General features: G+C 46.2%; 1 protein-coding gene and 1 pseudogene across 9 annotated transcripts in view; both read right to left on the bottom strand.

The window, feature by feature from the left end:
• ARHGAP17 (Rho GTPase activating protein 17) overlaps positions 1-16,024 on the bottom strand; it is an 83,532-nt gene extending 67,508 nt beyond the window's left edge. For 5 of the 8 annotated variants that reach the window (XR_014794933.1, XR_014794934.1, XM_084882711.1 and 2 more), the window contains exon 1: positions 15,812-16,024. Coding sequence is in view for 6 of the 8 variants with exons in the window: in XM_084882711.1 (XP_084738837.1) it covers positions 15,812-15,864 (53 nt within the window). In the remaining 2 variants the exon portion in view is untranslated. The remainder of the gene's footprint in view (positions 1-15,811) is intronic. The other 3 variants (XM_084882710.1, XM_084882715.1, XM_084882713.1) reach the window with 1 other exon arrangement.
• Positions 16,025-16,559: 535 nt separating this feature from the next.
• Positions 16,560-18,152, bottom strand: LOC311621771 (F-actin-capping protein subunit beta-like; annotated as a pseudogene). Its single transcript has 3 exons — positions 18,132-18,152; positions 17,333-18,018; positions 16,560-16,619 (listed from the first exon to the last, which is right to left on the bottom strand). The product of its transcript is annotated as an F-actin-capping protein subunit beta-like (transcript).
• Positions 18,153-18,496: the final 344 nt, after the last annotated feature.

Raw genomic sequence — 18,496 nt, 5'->3', positions numbered from 1 at the left:
TGGCGGCACTAAGCTTCAAAACTGGACGGTCTCTCTGGGCCACACCCTGCGCCCCAGGTACCAGAGTGAGGAAGCCAAACGGATACACAAGTCAGGCCGTGTGCAAACGGGCGGAAGAAGAAGGCCCGCCGGACAGAGTACTGGAAGTGATGTCCAGCAGAGCCTATGCCTGAGGCCCACGGAAGGGGACTGGCTGGACAAAGGGCAGGAGAAACTGTTTGGGAAAGAGAATCTGAAAGGGTCAGAGGTGGTGGATGAGAATTAGGGTTCAGATTTTAGAAGTGTCTTAAGACCCACAGGGAATTTCTCTCCGGAAAGGATGCCATTCCGCCAGCAGTATAGCACACAGCCTGTCTCACCTCTCCCAAGGCAGTAACATATCACTGAACGTTGCCAATTTGGTAAGTGAATAACAATCTCAAGCTTTGTGCTTCTTCAATTGCTTGTGATTTTGAAGACTCATATATTTACTAGTTACCGTTCTTTCATCTGGTCCTTCTCATGATGTTTGAGTAAAGTTATTTAAACAAGAGAGCTTTCTACTTTAAGAATATTAATCCTCTGTTGTGGCCATTCTCAACTGTTTCCAGTTAATTATTCAACATAGTTTTAATGATCAGTTTAATTATTAGGTGGCTAAAACTATAGGCTATCTTTTTAAAAATATTTTTTTATTGATTTCAGAAAGAGATGGAAAGAGAAATAGAAACATCAATGATGAGAATCATTGACGGGCTGCCTCCTGCACGCCCCACACTGGGGATCAAGCCCACAACCAAGGCATGTGCCCTGACTGGGAATCAAACCTGTGACCTCCTGGTTCATAGGTTGATGCTCAACCACTGAGCCACACCGGCCGGGCTATAGGTTATCTTTTATTGCTCATTCTCTGCACTTTTATACCAGAGCATGAAATACTTTCCATATTTTCCTCTATTTATTTTACGGTTGTTGTTGGTTGTTGGTTCGTTTTCAGGAAACTCTTCACCTGTCTGCAATTTCTTTTGGCCTGTAGTGGTGAGGGGATATCTAACCTGACAATTTTCCCGACTCTTCTAATGCCTCCTTATCACACACCAGCTTCTCCCACATGCCAGGCTTGTTCCGTGCGGTGCCAGGAGCTGACTTGCCAGTGTGGAAGCGCAGCCCGGAGATTCAGCCAAGTTCAGAGAGTGAGCTAGCCAACAGCACAGAGAGCTCAACTCCTCAGACCCAGCCCAGCATACCCTTTACTGCACTCCACTGCCCTAAAGCAGTTTCAGGTTTTTTTAAGCCCACATCTGAAAGCTTTAAAAGCACAACTGAACTAACTAATCACCCCCAAGCTGATTGTTAAGGGAAGGTAATTTGTTATGATCACAAAATCTCATCGAAAGCAGATTTCTGCTTTTGGAGGAAGGCTCTCAGACAGACGGCAGTGTGTTTTGGGACAAGCAGAACACACACAGCAGATGTGTGAGTGCACATACAGAGAGCAGTTCACAACCATAGCTAAGCTTCTGCCCACGAACCAGTAGGCTTCTGAGTGGAGCCATACTGGGTTTCCTTTCACCCTGTGCTTGTGCATAGGCCTGGGGATGTGTGTGAAATCCATGAGGTTATGTGCACATGTGGGTGTGGATGATTTCCTAGGGAGAGGGCTGTTAGAACCTCCCTCTAAGTCCACAGCTGCAAGGCTTCCATCCTGAAGACTGCTCTAAGACTCGTGGACTGTATGTAATTAAGTCCACTGCCCAGGACTGCAACCACTTCTTCAGAGCTTGTGCTAACATACTAGCACTGCCATTCCTCTCACATTCCTTCCTCATTCAAGGGCAATGCCATTGTTTTCTCCATACACGTACAGTTGGACCACTACAAATTCAGCACTGCCTTTAAGATCACCTGCCAATTTTATGACTAAAACACAATACAGGCTCAAATATCAGACATGCCAAAAGGTGTGTAGTTCAAAAAAAGTGAGGAAAAATATTTGTGGATTTCCACCGGGAACAATTCAGATTAGGACATTGCATTTTAGCAGGTCAAGCCTTCCTCACCATGTTTCTGGAATGCCCAATGGGGGTGCAGTTGTATGGCCTTTATACAATGCTGCTATAAACAATTCAACAGCCACACCTCATGTTGTGGAGTCTAAGCAAGTAAATAGGGTTGAAAAAGAAATCTCTGAAGAACAGAAAGAAAATGAAGTATAACAAAGGTAATATATATACACAGAAAAGCCAAAGAAGTAACAAAATTACCAACTGCGGCTAATAAGGTAAAGGTATAAAGTAAACAAGTATGTATACAAACATTAGTATCACCCATGTTTACCAGCTAAACTAATTAGGCCCCATTCTCAACAACAATACTTTGAACTCACACAAAAGCACATGTAAGGAGACATGCTGTGCTTTGTTGCAAAAGCATCATCAATTCTCCTCACAGGTTAGTTCACAAATTTACCAGATCATAATTCCTGGGTTTAAGCTATTTTTATATCCTCCGACCTGATCCATACCGGCACCCAATAAATATTTGAATAAATGAGCTCCAAACCAAATTCCTATTTTAATTTTTCAGGAACTAGAAAAGAAGTGGTACCAAAATTCATTTTTATATAAAATAAGAGAGAATAACTGAAAAAGAAAAGTTGAAGGAGACCAGTTCTACCACATTTAAAACACGTTACAGATCATCAGTGTGGTATTGGTGCACAAATGCACACACACCCAAAGTCATACATCCGTGGTAGAAAAAGCCTGACAAAAAGTAGGTACAAGAAATTATGTGTCTAAAAAAGAGGAGGATTGCCTGGCTGGTGTGGCTCAGCCATTCAGCATCAACCCAGAAACCAAAAGGTGATTGTGTGGATTCCTGGTCAGGGTATAGGCTGGGGTTGTGAGCTCGATCCTCTGTAAGGGTCATGCAGGAGGCAGCTGATGGATATTCCTTTCTCATAGATGTTTCTATCTCTTTATCCCTCTTCCTCCCCCTCTCTCTGTAAAATTTAATAAAAATGTATTTTTAAAAAATAAGAGAGATAGTATATTTTCAGAAAACAACTCCGAACCATGTGGATTCCGGTAACAGGGAGGAATTGACAGGACTACTCCAGACATGAAGACAGAAGAGAAGCAGTCCAGCTATGAAAGACGTTGACTTTGCCTTGCCATACCAGCAGTCAGCAGCTGTGCATAACTGCAGGTTGCCCAGGACCAAACCAGAGAGGGTTGGACCTGCATTACCACCATTTGTCCACCATCCAGAACTGAAATATCATTGCTGACATGTACACATAAGAACTGTTTGACATTGAAATTGGGTCTCAAAAGAACTGCTGGCCCAGAAAGGAACTCACTATAGATTGATTCATTTGCTTTTCTGCACACCATTATTGCTTGTCTCATTTCGGTTCTTATAAGTGTATTTCTTGTAGGACATGAGCTCACTCATTTAGTGGAAATGATGAACGACATAGACTGATGAACAAGAACAGACCCAGAGACAAGGAGGCATGGATCAGACTGCTGGACCTCAGAGGGAGTGTAGGGGAAGGTGGGGATAAAGGGGAGAGATCATCCAAAGGACTTGTGTGCATACATATGAGCCTAACCAGTGGTCAAGGACAATAGAGGGGTGGGGACATGGGTGGGGAGGGGTGTGGGATGGGAATGGGGGGATGAGGACAGATATGTGATACCTTAATCAATAAAAAATTTTTAAAAATAAATAAGAGATAAAGAGAAGCATTACAAAATAATGAAAGAGTGAATAACTATTGTGACTTATTTCTAACACCAACCATAACCAGAATCTCCTCAGCTCTTTCCTCTCTTCTTCTCCCCAACACTACGGTGTTGAATTCTTCTCAACCTAATCTGCAATGCCACTGTCTTAGCTTGGGCTGTCAGCACCTCTTCCTCCACCCCTGCAATAGCTTTCTAACGAGGCTCCTGTCACCTTCTCTTCTCTCCCTTTCTCCACAATCCAAACTCCGCCCGCCACCCGAGTTGTCTTCCTAAAGCACCAACTTAATTCTCAACCTTCTGTATATAAGAATACCCCACACCCTAGCCGGTTCAGCTCAGTGGATAGATTGTCGGCCTGTGGACTGAAAGGTCTTCGGTTCGATTCCGGTCAAGGACACATGCCTGGGTTGTGGGCTCGATTCCCCAGTGGAGGGCGTGCATGCGGCAGTTGATCAATGATTCTCTCTCATCATTGATGTTTCCATCTCTCTCCCCCTCCCTCTTTCTCTCTGAAATCAATAAAGAAATATATACAAATTTTTTTTTAAAAAAAGAACCCCCCCAAATTCTATTGCAGTGGTCTTCAAACCATGATCCCCCTCAGAACTGGAACCAAAGATTTTTTAATAATGGTCTTCCACAGATGACAGCAAAAGCCAATCAATTCTGCCTGTTTCCAAAAGTTGTTCACAGTCATGGATGGTCATATATTGAGTCCTGCCATCTTGTGTTATATGGGGAATGTTAATAATCCTAGCACGTCCAATGAATGCAAAAGCAGTGAGAATCGTGAAAGGCTGTAAGAGGAGATGAACAAGTATAAGGAAAATTAAAAGCCACACTGTGAGAAATACTGACTCAGTAAATTTTCAATGTACAACAAAACTGTGTTTTCAGAAAAGGTGGCCATCAGTCTATTTTGGACAAAGAAAACTGAGTATTGGTGGCTTTAAAACCTTTTAAAAATAGTTTTATTGATTTTTAGAAAAAGAAGAAGGGAAAGGGGGAGAGAGAGAAACATTGATGTGACATCAATCGCCCCCTGCCGGGTATTGAGCTCACAGCCCAGGCTTGTGGCCCAACTGGGAATCAGTCAGGCAACCTTTTGGTGCAGAGGATGGAGCCCAACCAACTGAGCCACACAGGTCAGGCGAAACTTTTGTGGTTGTTGTTAATCCTCATCTGAGGATATTTTTCCATTGATTTTAAGAGAGTGGAAAGGAGAGTGAGAGAGAGAGAGAGAAGAAACATTGATGTGAGAGAGACACATCAACTGGTTGCCTCCTGCACACGTCCCGACCAGGGCCAAGGATTAAGCCTGCCCTTGACTGGACTTGAACTCAGAACCCTTCAGTCCACGGGCTATTGATCTATCCACTGAGCCAAACCAGCTAGGGCAGGACAAAACTTTTTAAACCTTTGAAGAACTTACTCCTTCCCTTGAATGGAAATGCACCCAGAAAATGGTGTATTTAAATACCACAGTCTCTGAACTTAAGGACACAAGGTCACTACCTAATGAATTTGAAAATTAGTGTTGGATACTTTTCTGCTGTTAAGAATCAGATACGATTGTCTTTTTCCAATTTTTTGAACAAAAATATTAAGTTAAAAGATGAAATTTCTAGCCGGCACCGGTTTGGCTCAGTGGTAGAGCGTCGGTCTGAGGACTGAAAGGTCCTGGGTTCAATTCCGGTTAAGGGCATGTACCTTGGTTGCGGGCACATCCCCAGTAGGGGGTGTGCAAGAGGCAGCTGGTCGATGATTCTCTCTCATCGATGTTTCTAACTCTCTATCCCTCTCTCTTCCTCTCTGTGAAAAATCAATAAAATATATTTAAAAAAAAAAAAGATGAAATTTCTAGTGTGTTAGGTTTCCCCTATTTTCCTTCCCTCTTGAATTCTCCATCACCCATACGTCTACCTGCCTGTTATCAAGATTGCTCCAGTGGCACATGACAGGAAGCCTTCCCTCACCCCAAGCACATCTGAGATCCCAGGCCTGGGCCCATGCTCCCTGATGTGAGCACGCACCTTGTCTAGGGAAGCAGAAATACTCTGGTGTCTTTCCACAAGGTACAGCTGGGCATGGGTTCAAGTGGCCACTCTAGTCCATGCCTCTAAAAGGATCCAATGACCAGGTGAAATCCAACCTGGTAGGTTTATAGATATTCACACTTGACAGGTGGCAGGTAGCTGATAGTGGCTTAGAAAAAAATTCCGTGCCGTTCTAAATATGTATTTACTCAGTATGTATCTGTATTCATTTGAGCACCTGCCAGGTCTACCATTTATGATTTAAACTCTCTAGAAGGAATAAATTTGACTAACCCATGTGGAAGAACATTGGGAAACTAGAGAAGAAATGCTAATAAAACATTAAAGAAAAGATCAAGTTGACTACTAGACCCAAAGGTAACTCTGATAAGGAAGACACCTAAGAAGAACTGTGTGAAAGGGGAGGAAGGGAGAAACATCTTAGGACTGATTAATCAAAAGTAAGTAGCCAATGCAAATAATAAGCTGTAATTAAGTATAATATCCAGACATAGGAAACAAGTCTTACAACCTAGAGGACTTAGAGGAACTGAACAATGTTTTCATATCACTTGCTGCAAGTAGGCTGTATCAAGAGTAGTTTCTTTTATAAATCACAGGGTCAGATTGTCAAAAGAATCTGCTCGACCTGTGGAAACTGGTATCAAACCTGCACCGGGTCATAAATGTGCTCCCTCAAGATTCCATCACTGCATTCATTAAGTGATGTATCTGAGAACAAAAATATTCAAGACATGGATTTAACATTTCATTATTAATACCTAAGGTTTGTATTAATACCTAAGGTTTGCTAAAATAGGTATAACTGACCCTATTTAAATGTCTGTCTGTATGTCTGCCTCCCATTCAAGTTCCCAGAAATGGGTTATATTTTTAACCCAAGCCCCTAGAATTAGACAGGTTTCCAAAAGATACTTGTTGAACTGAATTGGTAATTGATCAATGAAAGTGACAACTGGACATTATTAATAAACAAATGATACATATCAAGATATCACATGAGAAAATACAAGTAAAGGGGCACGCTCATTCCAACCTTGCTGAAACAGGACCCTCATGCCACCGTGCATGCCATGCTTGGCCGTGGGCATCACCGCTTCACTGTGCATGGGATGATAGTAACTTCCCCCGCCCCCCAACAGCAGAGGCAATCTGACAAAACTCTGACACATAAATACCAACTTCCTACAAATGTAGCAATTCTAAACTCCAGAGATTTCACAAGAAGAAAATCATTTAGAGCAACAATTATCAATGGGTGTGCCACAAGCATTTTTACTAGTCAATACCTATCTACTCGGGCAATACAGTACCTATTTAGTCAGGGGCACTGAACTCTTTTCCCTTAGATTGTCAAATAAAAAAAACGACAAAGCAAACAAAAATGCCATCCAGTATGAATGAATCAAAAATTATACCTACCTTTTGTCAGATTGGCAAAATATGGACTACTAGAGGCCTGGTATACGAAAATTCGTGCGGGGGTAGAGCTGTCCCTCAGCCCTGCCTGAGCCCTTTCACAGTCCAGAGTCCTCAGGGAAGGTTCCCATCACCCTGCCCTTCCGCTGCAGCCGCCTGGCCTCCCTCTGCAAAAGGTGACTGAACAGGTCAATCAAGGGATGGTGCCAGAGGTCCCCCCACCTCCCCGTTCCCTCCCGCTGCCCGCAATCAAGCGCCTTGGCTGGCCTGGCACTGCCTGCTCGCCGGCCCCGCCCCCCACCAACTGGTCATTCCACAGTTCGGTCGATTTGCATATTTATTATATAGGATTCTTTGGTGTGCTGCAGATTTTTAGTAATTAGTTTATGTGCCATGAGATTTTAAAAAGACTGAAAATCACTGATTTAGAGGGGAATGGCTATACTCATTAAAATGGTGACTGGCCATGTCATAACAGGAGGTCTACTAGATGTCCCTCAAAAAGGGAGACAAACCAGTTCAAGCCACAACACCACTCAGGAAGACAACTGTGAGTCCAGGTGGGGAAAAGAAAGAAAATTCAAACTAAAGTAACAGGAAAAAAAAATAAATAAATAAAAAATAAAATAAAAAATAAAGTAACAGGAAAACTGGCTACCACGAGGCAGAGACTGCACCATCAGGAGCAGGCTTGCCAGATCCTGGTGAAACCTGGGGACTAACAGGGGACTGGGCTGGGTGGTGGCATTCGACGCAACAGGGTTGGTGCCAGCAAGCTCTTTCTGGAAAGGGCCAGACAGTAATGGCATGACTCTCTGAGACATACAGTCTGTTACAAATACTCAACTCCGCCGCTGCAGTGCATGGCTGTGTGCCCATGACCTTGTCCACACAACAGGCAATGGGCGGGATTGGGCCTGAAGGCCATAGACTAGGAAAGAAGGGCCAACTCAAGGATGTAGTTCGTGAGCTGAACTTCAGCAGGACATACAAAGTGGACACGTTCAAGATAAAGATCTAGCAATGAAGAGATGCCAGGGCTAGAGGCATAAAGATAAGATTCATCGCTAGGGGTGGCATTGAGGGGCTGAGACCACCCTGGGGAATGATCTGAGAAGGGAGGAGACGCAGGACACTCCCTGCCTGAATCCAGAGCAGACACACAATGCTGCCTGGAGTCACTGTGGCCCTGAAAGGGTCGGACTGTTATAATTCAGCAGTCACCAACCAGTGGTCCGCAGACCACTAGTGCTCCATGAAGTCCGAAAGGCTGGTGACAGCTGCTGTAATCTAACCTCCCTAACTCAAACTTCTCATTTAAAAAAAAAATTTTTCAAGCTTTATTGTTGAAAGTATTACACATGTCCCTTTTTTTCTCCTTCCAGCCAGACCTGACCCACCCTCACCACCCCACCACCGCTCAGGCCTCCACCACCCTATTGTCTGTGTCCATGAGTTATTCATATATGCATTCAAGTTATTTGCCTGATCTCTTTCCACCCACCTCCCACCTCCACCTTTGTGCTGAGAGTAGACAAATTTTTTAAAAAGAGGTTCCTATTTTAACTTGGAGCTTTCATTCCCTTTTCCAAGATAAATAATTTAAGGTTTCAAATTCATAGATTGAAAAAAGAAAACTTCCTACTTGTTTTACAAAACTAAAAAAATAAAAAATAAAAAATATTAATAAACTAGAAAATAAAGCAATTCTAAAGTATCTATTAATTCTTCTATGGTCTATTTTTTAAAATATATTTTTATTGATTTCAGAGAGTATGAGAGAGGGAGAGAGTAGAAACATCAATGATGAGAGAGAATCCTGCACACCCACTTCTGGGGATCAATGATGAGAGAGAATCCTGCACACCCCAATTGTGTCCTCCTGGTTCATAGGTCAACACTCAACCACTGAGTTACACTGGCCAGACTATGGTCTATTTTTATTATGAAATATTTTACACTAATATATATATATATGAGTCCTAGCTGGTTTGGCACAGTGGCTAGAATGTTGGCCCTTGGACTGAATGGTCCCAGGTTGGATTCCAGTCAAGGGCACGTATCTTGGTTGTAGGTTCCCTGGCCCTGGTCAGGGTGTGTGCAGGAGCCAACCAATTGATGTGTATCTCTCACATCAATGTTTCTCTCTCCCTCTCCCTCTCCCTTCCACTCTCTAAAAATCAATAGAAAAATATCCTTAGGTAAGAATTAACAAAATAAAAATAAAAATAAAAATAGCTGAGGAAATCCTTGGGCACAAAATGACACAGCGGTGTAGGTGCCGAATGAAGAATTTACTGAAGTCAGGAGATGGCTTGTGATGTGAGACACTGGAAGGGCTGTCACGGAAGAGAGGAGACTGGTTCACCCTGGCCCCAGAGCAGTGCTCTGGGATTTGCAGGGAGAAATGCATGTTGACTCAGCATCTGAGAATTCCTGCTGCCCCTATGGAGCAGGCTACTCAGGAAGAACTGCATCTTCTCCTAGAGAGGGTCATCTGGTTTCTGTGATCAGGGAGGGGTTGGTAAGGAATGTAACTGGATTAAAACAAGCCAGACAGGGACTAGGGCAAGCTGGATGGCTGGTACCCCAGCCTGAAAGGCCAGTTGCTGGTCGGCTATTGGAGAATGCCAGATATTTCTAGGTCTTCCAGGATTTTAACAGCCCAAAATCCAGGTGTTTGTGTGAAAACTCTCCATTTTTACATATAGGCCAATGACTATAAAAAATGCACCATGCATACTGAATAGGTCAAAAAGAACACAGGTATGCCCAGCAAGCAGCGGTGTGAAACTGTGGTTGAAAATTCTGGAACCTGGAAGGACTAGACCAGGGCTTCTCAATCTCAGCCCTCTTGGCATTTGGGACCTGGTCATTCTGTGTGTGGAGGACAGTCCTATGCATTGTAAGATGTCAGCAGCATCCCTGGCCTCCACCGACTAAATGACAGTAGCAACCCGCCCCCCCCAAAAAAAAAAACAACAACAAAACACCACACAAGTCATGACAATCAAAGGTCTCCAGACCTCGCCTTGGCGAGGGGTGGGGGAAACCATACCTGATAAGAGCCACTGTAGAAACATCAACTCCCGGCCTCCAGGATTTTATAAAAGTGTCACCCAGAACTCAAACAAGTGCTTTTTCAGGTAGGAGCTGCCCATGTGAAGTATGGATTTTTAGCTGCCTCAGAATCAAGAGACTTGGGTTTGAACCACCCCCAGCTCTGTCATTCTCTAGCCAGAAATAAATAACATCACCCCTTAAGAGTTGCTTTAAGAACACAGAAATGCCTTAGTCAGTTTAGCCAGTGGATAGAGTGTCGTCCCATGGAATGAAGGGTCACGGGTTTGATTCCGAGTCAAGAGCACACACCTTGGTTGCAGGTTCAATCCCCAGCCCCAGTCAGAGCACATGCATAAGGCAACCAATCATGTGTCTCTCTCACATTGAGGTTTCTCTCTGTCTCTCCCCTTCCCTTCAACTCTCTCTAAAAATCAATGGAAAAAAATCCTTGGATAAGGATTAACAAAACAAGAAAAACAGAGATGCCCAGCCAATGTGGCTCTCAATGGTTGAGTGTTGACCCATGAGCCAAGTCACAGTTTGATTCCAGGTGAGGGCACATGACCAGGTTACGGGCTCACTCCCCAGTAGGGGTGTGCAGGAGGAAGCCAACAGATTATTATCTCTCATCACTGATGTTTCTCTCTCTCTCTCTCTCTCTCTCTCTCTCTCTCTCTCTCTCTCCCCCTCTCCCTCTCCCTCTCCCTTTCTCTCTCTAAAATCAACAAAAACATGTTGTTTTTTTTAAGTTGATGCTCTCCCTCCAGGGAGCAAACCCATGTCATTCCTTCTCCTTCTTCCCCCACAGGCATATATCCCCTAACTGCTAAGGGACCCATGAGACTTGCAACCAGGGGAGCAGTGGGCAGCAGAGCTCGTACCGGCTAATCCCTGAACCTGGCTCCAAGACCCCTTTTCTCTGACTTCCCAGTGAGCCAAAGCAGCCCAGCCTAGGCTCTCCTGTTGCTTCTATGCCTTCCTTGTTTCACTGTCCTAAATATATTTTTGCTGTGGTCAACAATTCTTGCTTTTTTTTTTTTAAAATCTCTTTCTAAATAAATAAAAGCTAAAAATTAAAAAAATTAAAAGAATACAAGATAATTTATTCAAAGCACCTAGCTCAGCAGTTTAATAAGCAGCAAAGACATTTAGTGATTACTAATCCTTCCCTGTGGAAGAGGCAGCCCAGCATCTGTGGTTGGAAGCACATGGAATCCAGTCAGAAGCTCTGGACGCCCACCTCCCACCCCCCATGTTTGCCTTGGTCACCTAGGAGCTGTGTGGACTTAACAAGGCATTCTTCCTTCTTTATAAAACAGAAATGATCACCTCTGTAGGCGAGGGCCAAGTCAGGTGGTTGGCACAGCACTTAGTAAAATGGTGATTATTCTTATCAGATCTTTTAAAGATTTCTGAAAAGGAAAGAACAGTTCTTTAACAAATTCAAAGAACTTAGAATGTAGTAATAAGTACAGAACACAAAACAATAACAACAAGAATCATTAAGTTCCAAGTCCTTCTAGACAAGCAACTGCCAACTGGTGACCCACAGGCCAAATCTAGCCCTGGATAACTGCTTAGCCCCATACAGTGTCATATTGGTTGTTTAATTTGCATTAAATGCCCCTGATTTTCATTAAAATCCTAATTTCAGGCTTTTCTCAAAACTCCAAAAATTATCATGCCCCTTTGGTGAGACAAGTACCATTCAGCCCCCCTCCCCATCCCCCCCACCCGTCCCCTCTTCCCTGCCAGCCCTCACCTAGCCTAAGTCACTAGTTGATTTTACTGGCCTGGCCCCTCCAGGCATTGGAGCTTGTGACTGGCTTATCTGAAGACAGCTCATCTGGGAAAGCATTCCGGATCTCTGAGACACTCCCTCCCAGAGGCTCACCAGATCATAAACCCCAGTCAGTACGAGTCCTTTTCTCCTTGACACTCCTAGTCCATCACTAGCCGTTCCTCAGGTTCCTTATCCTGGTGTACACCTTCCGGGATTCAGGGCACCGCCTCCCCCAATTACCGCCTTGTCCCCTGGATTACCTACACGAAGCATTTTTAAAAACAAAATACCTACCTTTTTAGCAAGACTACAAAAGATATGACATGGCATCTATTGTTTGCGAGACCAGCATCAGTGCTCCCCAACTCAGTCCATGTGATTCGAGTGGGCCTGACTCCATTCCCATTTCCAGGGAAAGGCACGTGACCAGTCAGAAACATTGGGTGTCATTCCTGGGACTTTGGCCTCGGTGACTGGGAGGAAACTATTCTCTATCCCCCTGGGACCTGAGCTGAGGATGATGGAAGACGGGGATGTCCTTGGGGACCCAGCCTGTCAGAGAGAAGCCCCTGGACCCCACCCAGCCTGTAGCCATATTACTTTTGCATTCTTTGATCACATAGAAGCCAGTTAATTTCCATCTTTACTTGAAGGACATTTAAACTGAATTTTCTTACAAGCAAAAGAGACTTATCAAATAGATGAAATTGAAAAAAATTCTTGAAAATGGAGGGGGGGGCGCGGCTCTGCTCAAACCCCCCTCTCCCCATTTTTGTTGTCTCCCCTCCATCCAATAAGAGCTGGGTTCTGCTCTGTGTGGTAGCATCCCTCTAGCCCAGGGGTCTTCAAACTACGGCCCGCGGGCCACATGCGGCCCGCAGAGGAGTCTGATCCGGCCCGCCAGGTTTTTTGGGCAGTGAGCGCAGCCGAGGTGTTACAGTAGGAATTAGTAGTTCATATAGTCCGGCCCTCCAGCTCTCTGAGGGACCGTGATCTGGCCCCCACTTTAAAAAGTTTGAGGACCCCTGCAGCCTAAGTCACTATACACCATGAGATAAAAGCTTATAATTATTTTTTGCTTCAATTATTTCACAAATCTATCAAGCCCCTTCAGGGCAGAAACTGTATTTTCACTTTTGATTCTTTAATATTTTTCCCAGTGGTACACAGTTTGGGCTAAACAAATGTCTGCTGAATGGATGGTCAGCAAAAGGCAGGTGGACAACAGGAACCATCGTAACTCTTCCTGGGCGGTCCCTGTCATGAGACCACCTCAGAAGCCTGCCCCTGTGATGCACAAACCACCTTCTAAAACAGACTCACCCACCACTGTAAACAAGTTGCATCATGAGAACTCACTCCTTCCAGCCATTACTAATCCTCCCACATGCCCATCCCATGGAATCTCACTGTGGGGTTACACACAAGGTCCTAAGTCTGGGAAGAGAATACTTCACTGCAAGACAACATCTAGAACTCATGAGTTGGAAACCCACACAGTGGGCATGGCAGTCACACATATAACTTCATTCATGGGTTCAGGGGGGTCCTCCTTTGCTGTCTATACTTCATCTTTACCCAAATATACCCAGAATCCTTATGCTGATGGCCACCCACCATCTGCTTCCACAAAATAACAATTCCAGGCTCTCTCCTGCCTTCGTTTTTTCCTCCCTAGCCCTTTATAATTACATAAGTGGGGGGAAATATATATCTAGGAAATCAGCAGCAGTAAAGCAACAGGTTTCCCCGTAAAAAGTTTTGACTTTGGGTGCATAATTGCCACACCCTTAATTGCTCTGTAATAGCTGCAGCTTCTACTGGCATCTAGCAATTAAGATTTTCAAATAGTCAAAGGTCAGGGCCAGAATGGCAGTCCTAGTATGAATCACCATCGCCTCTGTCCAGTTCTCATTTTCCCATACTTGGGCCCACACCACCAGAGCAATCTAGTAAGAACTAGATTGACAGCAGATTAACTATGTGCTGAGTATCTACTATTGATAGGAAGCACAGCAGCCCCTGGAATCAAAAGAGTAAGTCATAGCAAGGCCTCTCAAGGCGTGCCATCTAAGGGAGAACGCGGACAGGAGGCAATTACATTACAGAAAAACAGGTGCTGCGTGGAGTTATGAAAGCACCAGGAGGGAAAGCCAGTCTGTGTTGGAGCATCTGGGAGGGCCTGTTAGGGGCAGGGACTTTACCAGGAGACCCAAAGAACAAATAGGAGGTGGTGGCTATAGGGAAGGTGTGCTGAACAGGCTTCCAGAGAGTTCCAGGCTAACTGGTGAGAAAGCGAGGCCTCAATGGAAACTGAAAGTAGACAAGTGTGGCTGGAATCTACAAGTGTGAAGAGAGAAGCTGCCCCAGCGGAAGCAGGGGCCAGAGACCTTGAGTGGCTCTGCAACTTTAAAAAGCCTCCCAACTTCATTGAAGAGCAAACATCCTTTGCCTGACAGTGGACCAGCCGGCCAAGACAACAACCTGATAAATGTATCTAGACTCTCCCGAAGTACTGATTTCACAGTTAGCCCTCACTACCACTATGTCTACCTCCCCCCGCGTCTACCATTTTCCTACAAACAGAAAAGCAGGCCCATGGAGAGGACAGGGAGTCACTTTGGAAATAGGATAAATGCACACCACGGTAATAGGGTGGGGTGCCAAAAAACTGAGCTACGAACCTAAGCAAAAAGTTGAGGAAATGAAACAGTGAAAAGCAAATTTGGAAAAGTCAAGAGGAAGTAAAAGTATTTTTATACACACAAAAGAAAGAAGTGTCCCCACGTGCTTTGGCCAAACTGAGTCCCCCACCCCCTTTCACTCAACTGTCTTGAGAAAAAAGCGAAAGCTGTGAAAAATTCGCACTTTCATATCTCATCACAGAATGAGCAGGAAATCGGGACAGTCCAGCAACCGCCCTGGAAGACCTTGAAATAGCTGCCCCAGAAAATGCCACGCACGTCAATCACCTGGAGAAGCTCCACAAACCACAAACCATTCCTGTCCCAGCACCTAGTCATCTGCATAGGCTGGGTGTTCTGTCACTTCAGAATAACTGCAATCACCATGGATGGTGTCGGGAGGGGTATCACCTCGTTAGGTTTATAGGTGTGCAGTCACTGTGCTTTAAACCTGGAACTAATAACACTGTATGCCAACTGTAATTGTAAAAGGAAATATAAATGCTTAAGTCAGTAACAGTGCTTCTACGCCAAAAGTTGAGAATTTTAAAGGGTCGATGCTTATCTGGTGTTAAAGCAGAACCAAAGACACACTGGTAAGTATCTGCTTCCAAATCCAAAGTGAGAAAGAAGTCTTATAAAAGGTGTGTTGTTTTTCATTGAGCCACGGCGTTTCCTCCCAGTTCCCAACGTGTGGAAGTCAAGACGGCGGTGCCAGCCTCTGGTGCCCGTTCGCCGGGTTTGGGGACACAGCACCCCGAGTCCCCGAAGGGCGGAGTGAGGCTGGCTCAGCGAGGGGCGGCGGCAGCGACCGGTCCCCGCGGAGGGCCATCGCGCACGGGCAGGGACGGGCTGTCCGGGCGGCCCCCCAGGAGGCTGGGGACGCGTCCCAGGCAGGGCGCCCCCTGGCCCGGCCTCCGGGCAGACCCCGGGGCTGAGAGCCCCTAGCGCCCGAGGGGAGGCGCGGCCCTCCGCAGGCAGCCGCCCCTCGCCCCGCCGCCCCGCGCACTCGCCCCGCCGCCCCGCGCACTCGCCCCGCCGCCCCGCGCACTCGCCCCGCCGCGCACTCGCCTGCCCACGGTCTGGTTGGCCAGCTGCTTCATGCGGTTGAACTGCTTCTTCATGGCGGCGGTGGGGCCCGGGCTCAGCCGGCGGGACGCGGGGCAAGAAGGGCTGCGGCTCCTACATCGCTTCCCGGCAGGCGGCGGCGACTCCCCAGCCTGGGCCCGCCCCCGCGCGTCACTTCCAGCGGCGCCGCCCGCCGGCCAGGACTGCGCCGGAGGCCGGGCAGCCAGGCCTGCGCACCAGCTGCTTCCGCCCGCCCCGCCCCGCCGGAAGCCCGCCCGCCGGAAGTCCAACGTGCCGGAAGTGCGCCGCGTGCAGGGCGCTCCAAGGGTCCCTCACGCCGTCTTGTGTCGCTGTGCAGCCCCCACTGATGGCTTTCCCCTCTCCCCCCAGTTTTTCTTCTGTTTTTCACACCACAATTATAAAATATGTTTGTTTTACATTTTTATACCAATGTATTGTAGCAAAAAGGTGGGAGGAAAAGGGAGGCAGTGTACTTTATGCCTATAAATGGGGTGAGGGCAGAGGCGGAGGCAAATAAAACAACTCGCTCTTTAAGGAAAGAGTTTTGATACCAAAACGTGGTGGGAAGTAGGCCTTGGAGTCTAGAAGGTCGTTAGGTTGTTTTAGCAGCTTCATTCTCAGGAGGCATGGTGCTGTTCGGGTCAGTGATGCAAGTTGTGTAACCTTTCCCTGAAGGAAGAGAGCAGAAAAGTTTCCTAAGAAAGGAATCTGAGTGTATGACATGTCTGGCTTAGCATGATGCAGACATGTAACATTGCTGCTTTCTCTTCAAAGCCTCCAAGAGGTCATTCTGTGGTAGGCAGTTAGACAGACATGAGCAGAGCAAGGACCATGGGCCACGTACAGAAGATCACCAGGGTGGAAGCCCCAGTGCCTAGCAAAGCACAATTGTAGGGTGGGACCTTTGCCCCCAAGCTCCTGTGGTTTGGACCCCTTGACCTTTGGATAACATCTAGGCCTCAGTTGTATTTCAGCTTCAGGCCCAGAAAAGCGGCAAAACCAGACCAGTGACCCCACAGCTGCCCTCAGGACCAGCTGAATTGGACAATGACCCCCCTGCTCTGGCACCAACCAATCAGTGGAGACCTAGACCTGAAAGGACACACCTGGAAAGCGGCTGAATATTCTATTACTATCTTCCCCTGGAAACTTCCCTAAAATATCCACTTTTAAAACCCTTAGGATGGAAGTGCTCTCCCTCCCAAGAACAAGCCTGTGCTTTTCCCTTCCTTTCCCCTATGCCTGCCCCCACACATCACCTTTACCTTCCTCACTTCCAGCTCCAAGGACCCTTCCTTTACCTTTACAACATGTTTCCTAAGCCCATTTCTTCTACAAATTACTTCTCCCTCTGTGATTTCCCTAATAACTGTTCTCTTATAATTTGAGTCTTATCTCTGAATTCTTTCCTAGCTAGAGCTCAAGTACAGAAGTTGCTGAACCCAAGTCTAGTCTGACCCCACGTGGTCAACGCCTGGTACCATTCTGCTGCCTACAACAGTTCTTAAGAGCTTCTTCTTTTGATTTTCTTGCAAAACTGCACATACCTCAGTCCATTTATGATGTCCTTTGTTTTTCCAAAGTAGATCTCATTCATACTTCTGATTTTGTTTTTCACATCCTCTATGAGGTGCCTAATATTGGCCATGTATGGGGAGCATTCACTCACAGTTCTATCTTTATCCCTCTGTCTGGTAAGGCTGTCTCAGAGGTTCTGGTGCCAGAGCCTGATGTGTTGGTAATGGGCGGTTTCTCCTTTACTTTCACCATGTGGATGGAATCCCAGAAGCCTTTGACCTTTGATCCCACCCCATCCTTCTTTATGAGGATCAGTCCAACAAAACCACGGTCCATATCCCAGAGATAGACAGTTGAGATACCACCTTCAAAATACAGGTTACCATAGTAATCAAAGGGCTTGTTGGTTTCCACCTCCAGCTTTCTCGGTGGAGAGAAAACATGGCCTCATGCTCCAAAGGAAGGCCATGCTTGTTGCCCCTTGGTAGCTTACAAAAGTCCCCATCTCTGCGGTAGTCACACAAAAGGTAATCCTTTCCCACCACCTTGTCTCTGGTGATTTTCAGTGGCCAGTCAACAGGAGACAGGAGGACCAGGTACATCAGGTTGCTGAGGTTTTTCTGGATTTGCTGTGGAAGCAAGCACCTCATTAAGTCCAAGGCACTGTCCAGCTGCTGATGACTTATAGTGGCAGTGCCGGCATCTGTGGCTTTCTCCCCACAGCAGAGCCCAGCACCTCCACTTCTCCCAGTGCCCAGGAGTGAACATCCCGGTCAGGGCTCACCTTCTTCCTAGCTGTGGCCATTGGTGGTTTTTATTAAATGTACTGCCAGCGATGCTAATTAATGTCATATAGGCTTCAGGTGGATGGTGTAACTTGGCATCTATGTCACCACCTAACTCCACTTTCCTCCTGTCACCTTGTATTGGATGCTCTTGCCCACTTATTTCCTGCGTGGATATGAAACACATGCTGGCCAAAGGCAACACCAGGGCTGCCATGGCCCCCCACCCCTTCTCTAAAACTCCAGTGCTTCTTGGCTGGCTGACCCCCTCCAGGCAGGACTGTGGGTGAGGAGCTGTTGCCCGTCCTCCCAGGTTACTGCTGGGCAAGCAGACACTTGTCCAATGGCACTCACTGTTGCTCTT

The sequence above is a fragment of the Pipistrellus hanaki genome, assembly GCF_964339955.1.
Source record: "Pipistrellus hanaki genome assembly, chromosome: 4".
NCBI classification, from domain to species: Eukaryota; Metazoa; Chordata; class Mammalia; order Chiroptera; family Vespertilionidae; genus Pipistrellus; species Pipistrellus hanaki.
This window is presented reverse-complemented; position numbering and strand designations above follow the sequence as displayed.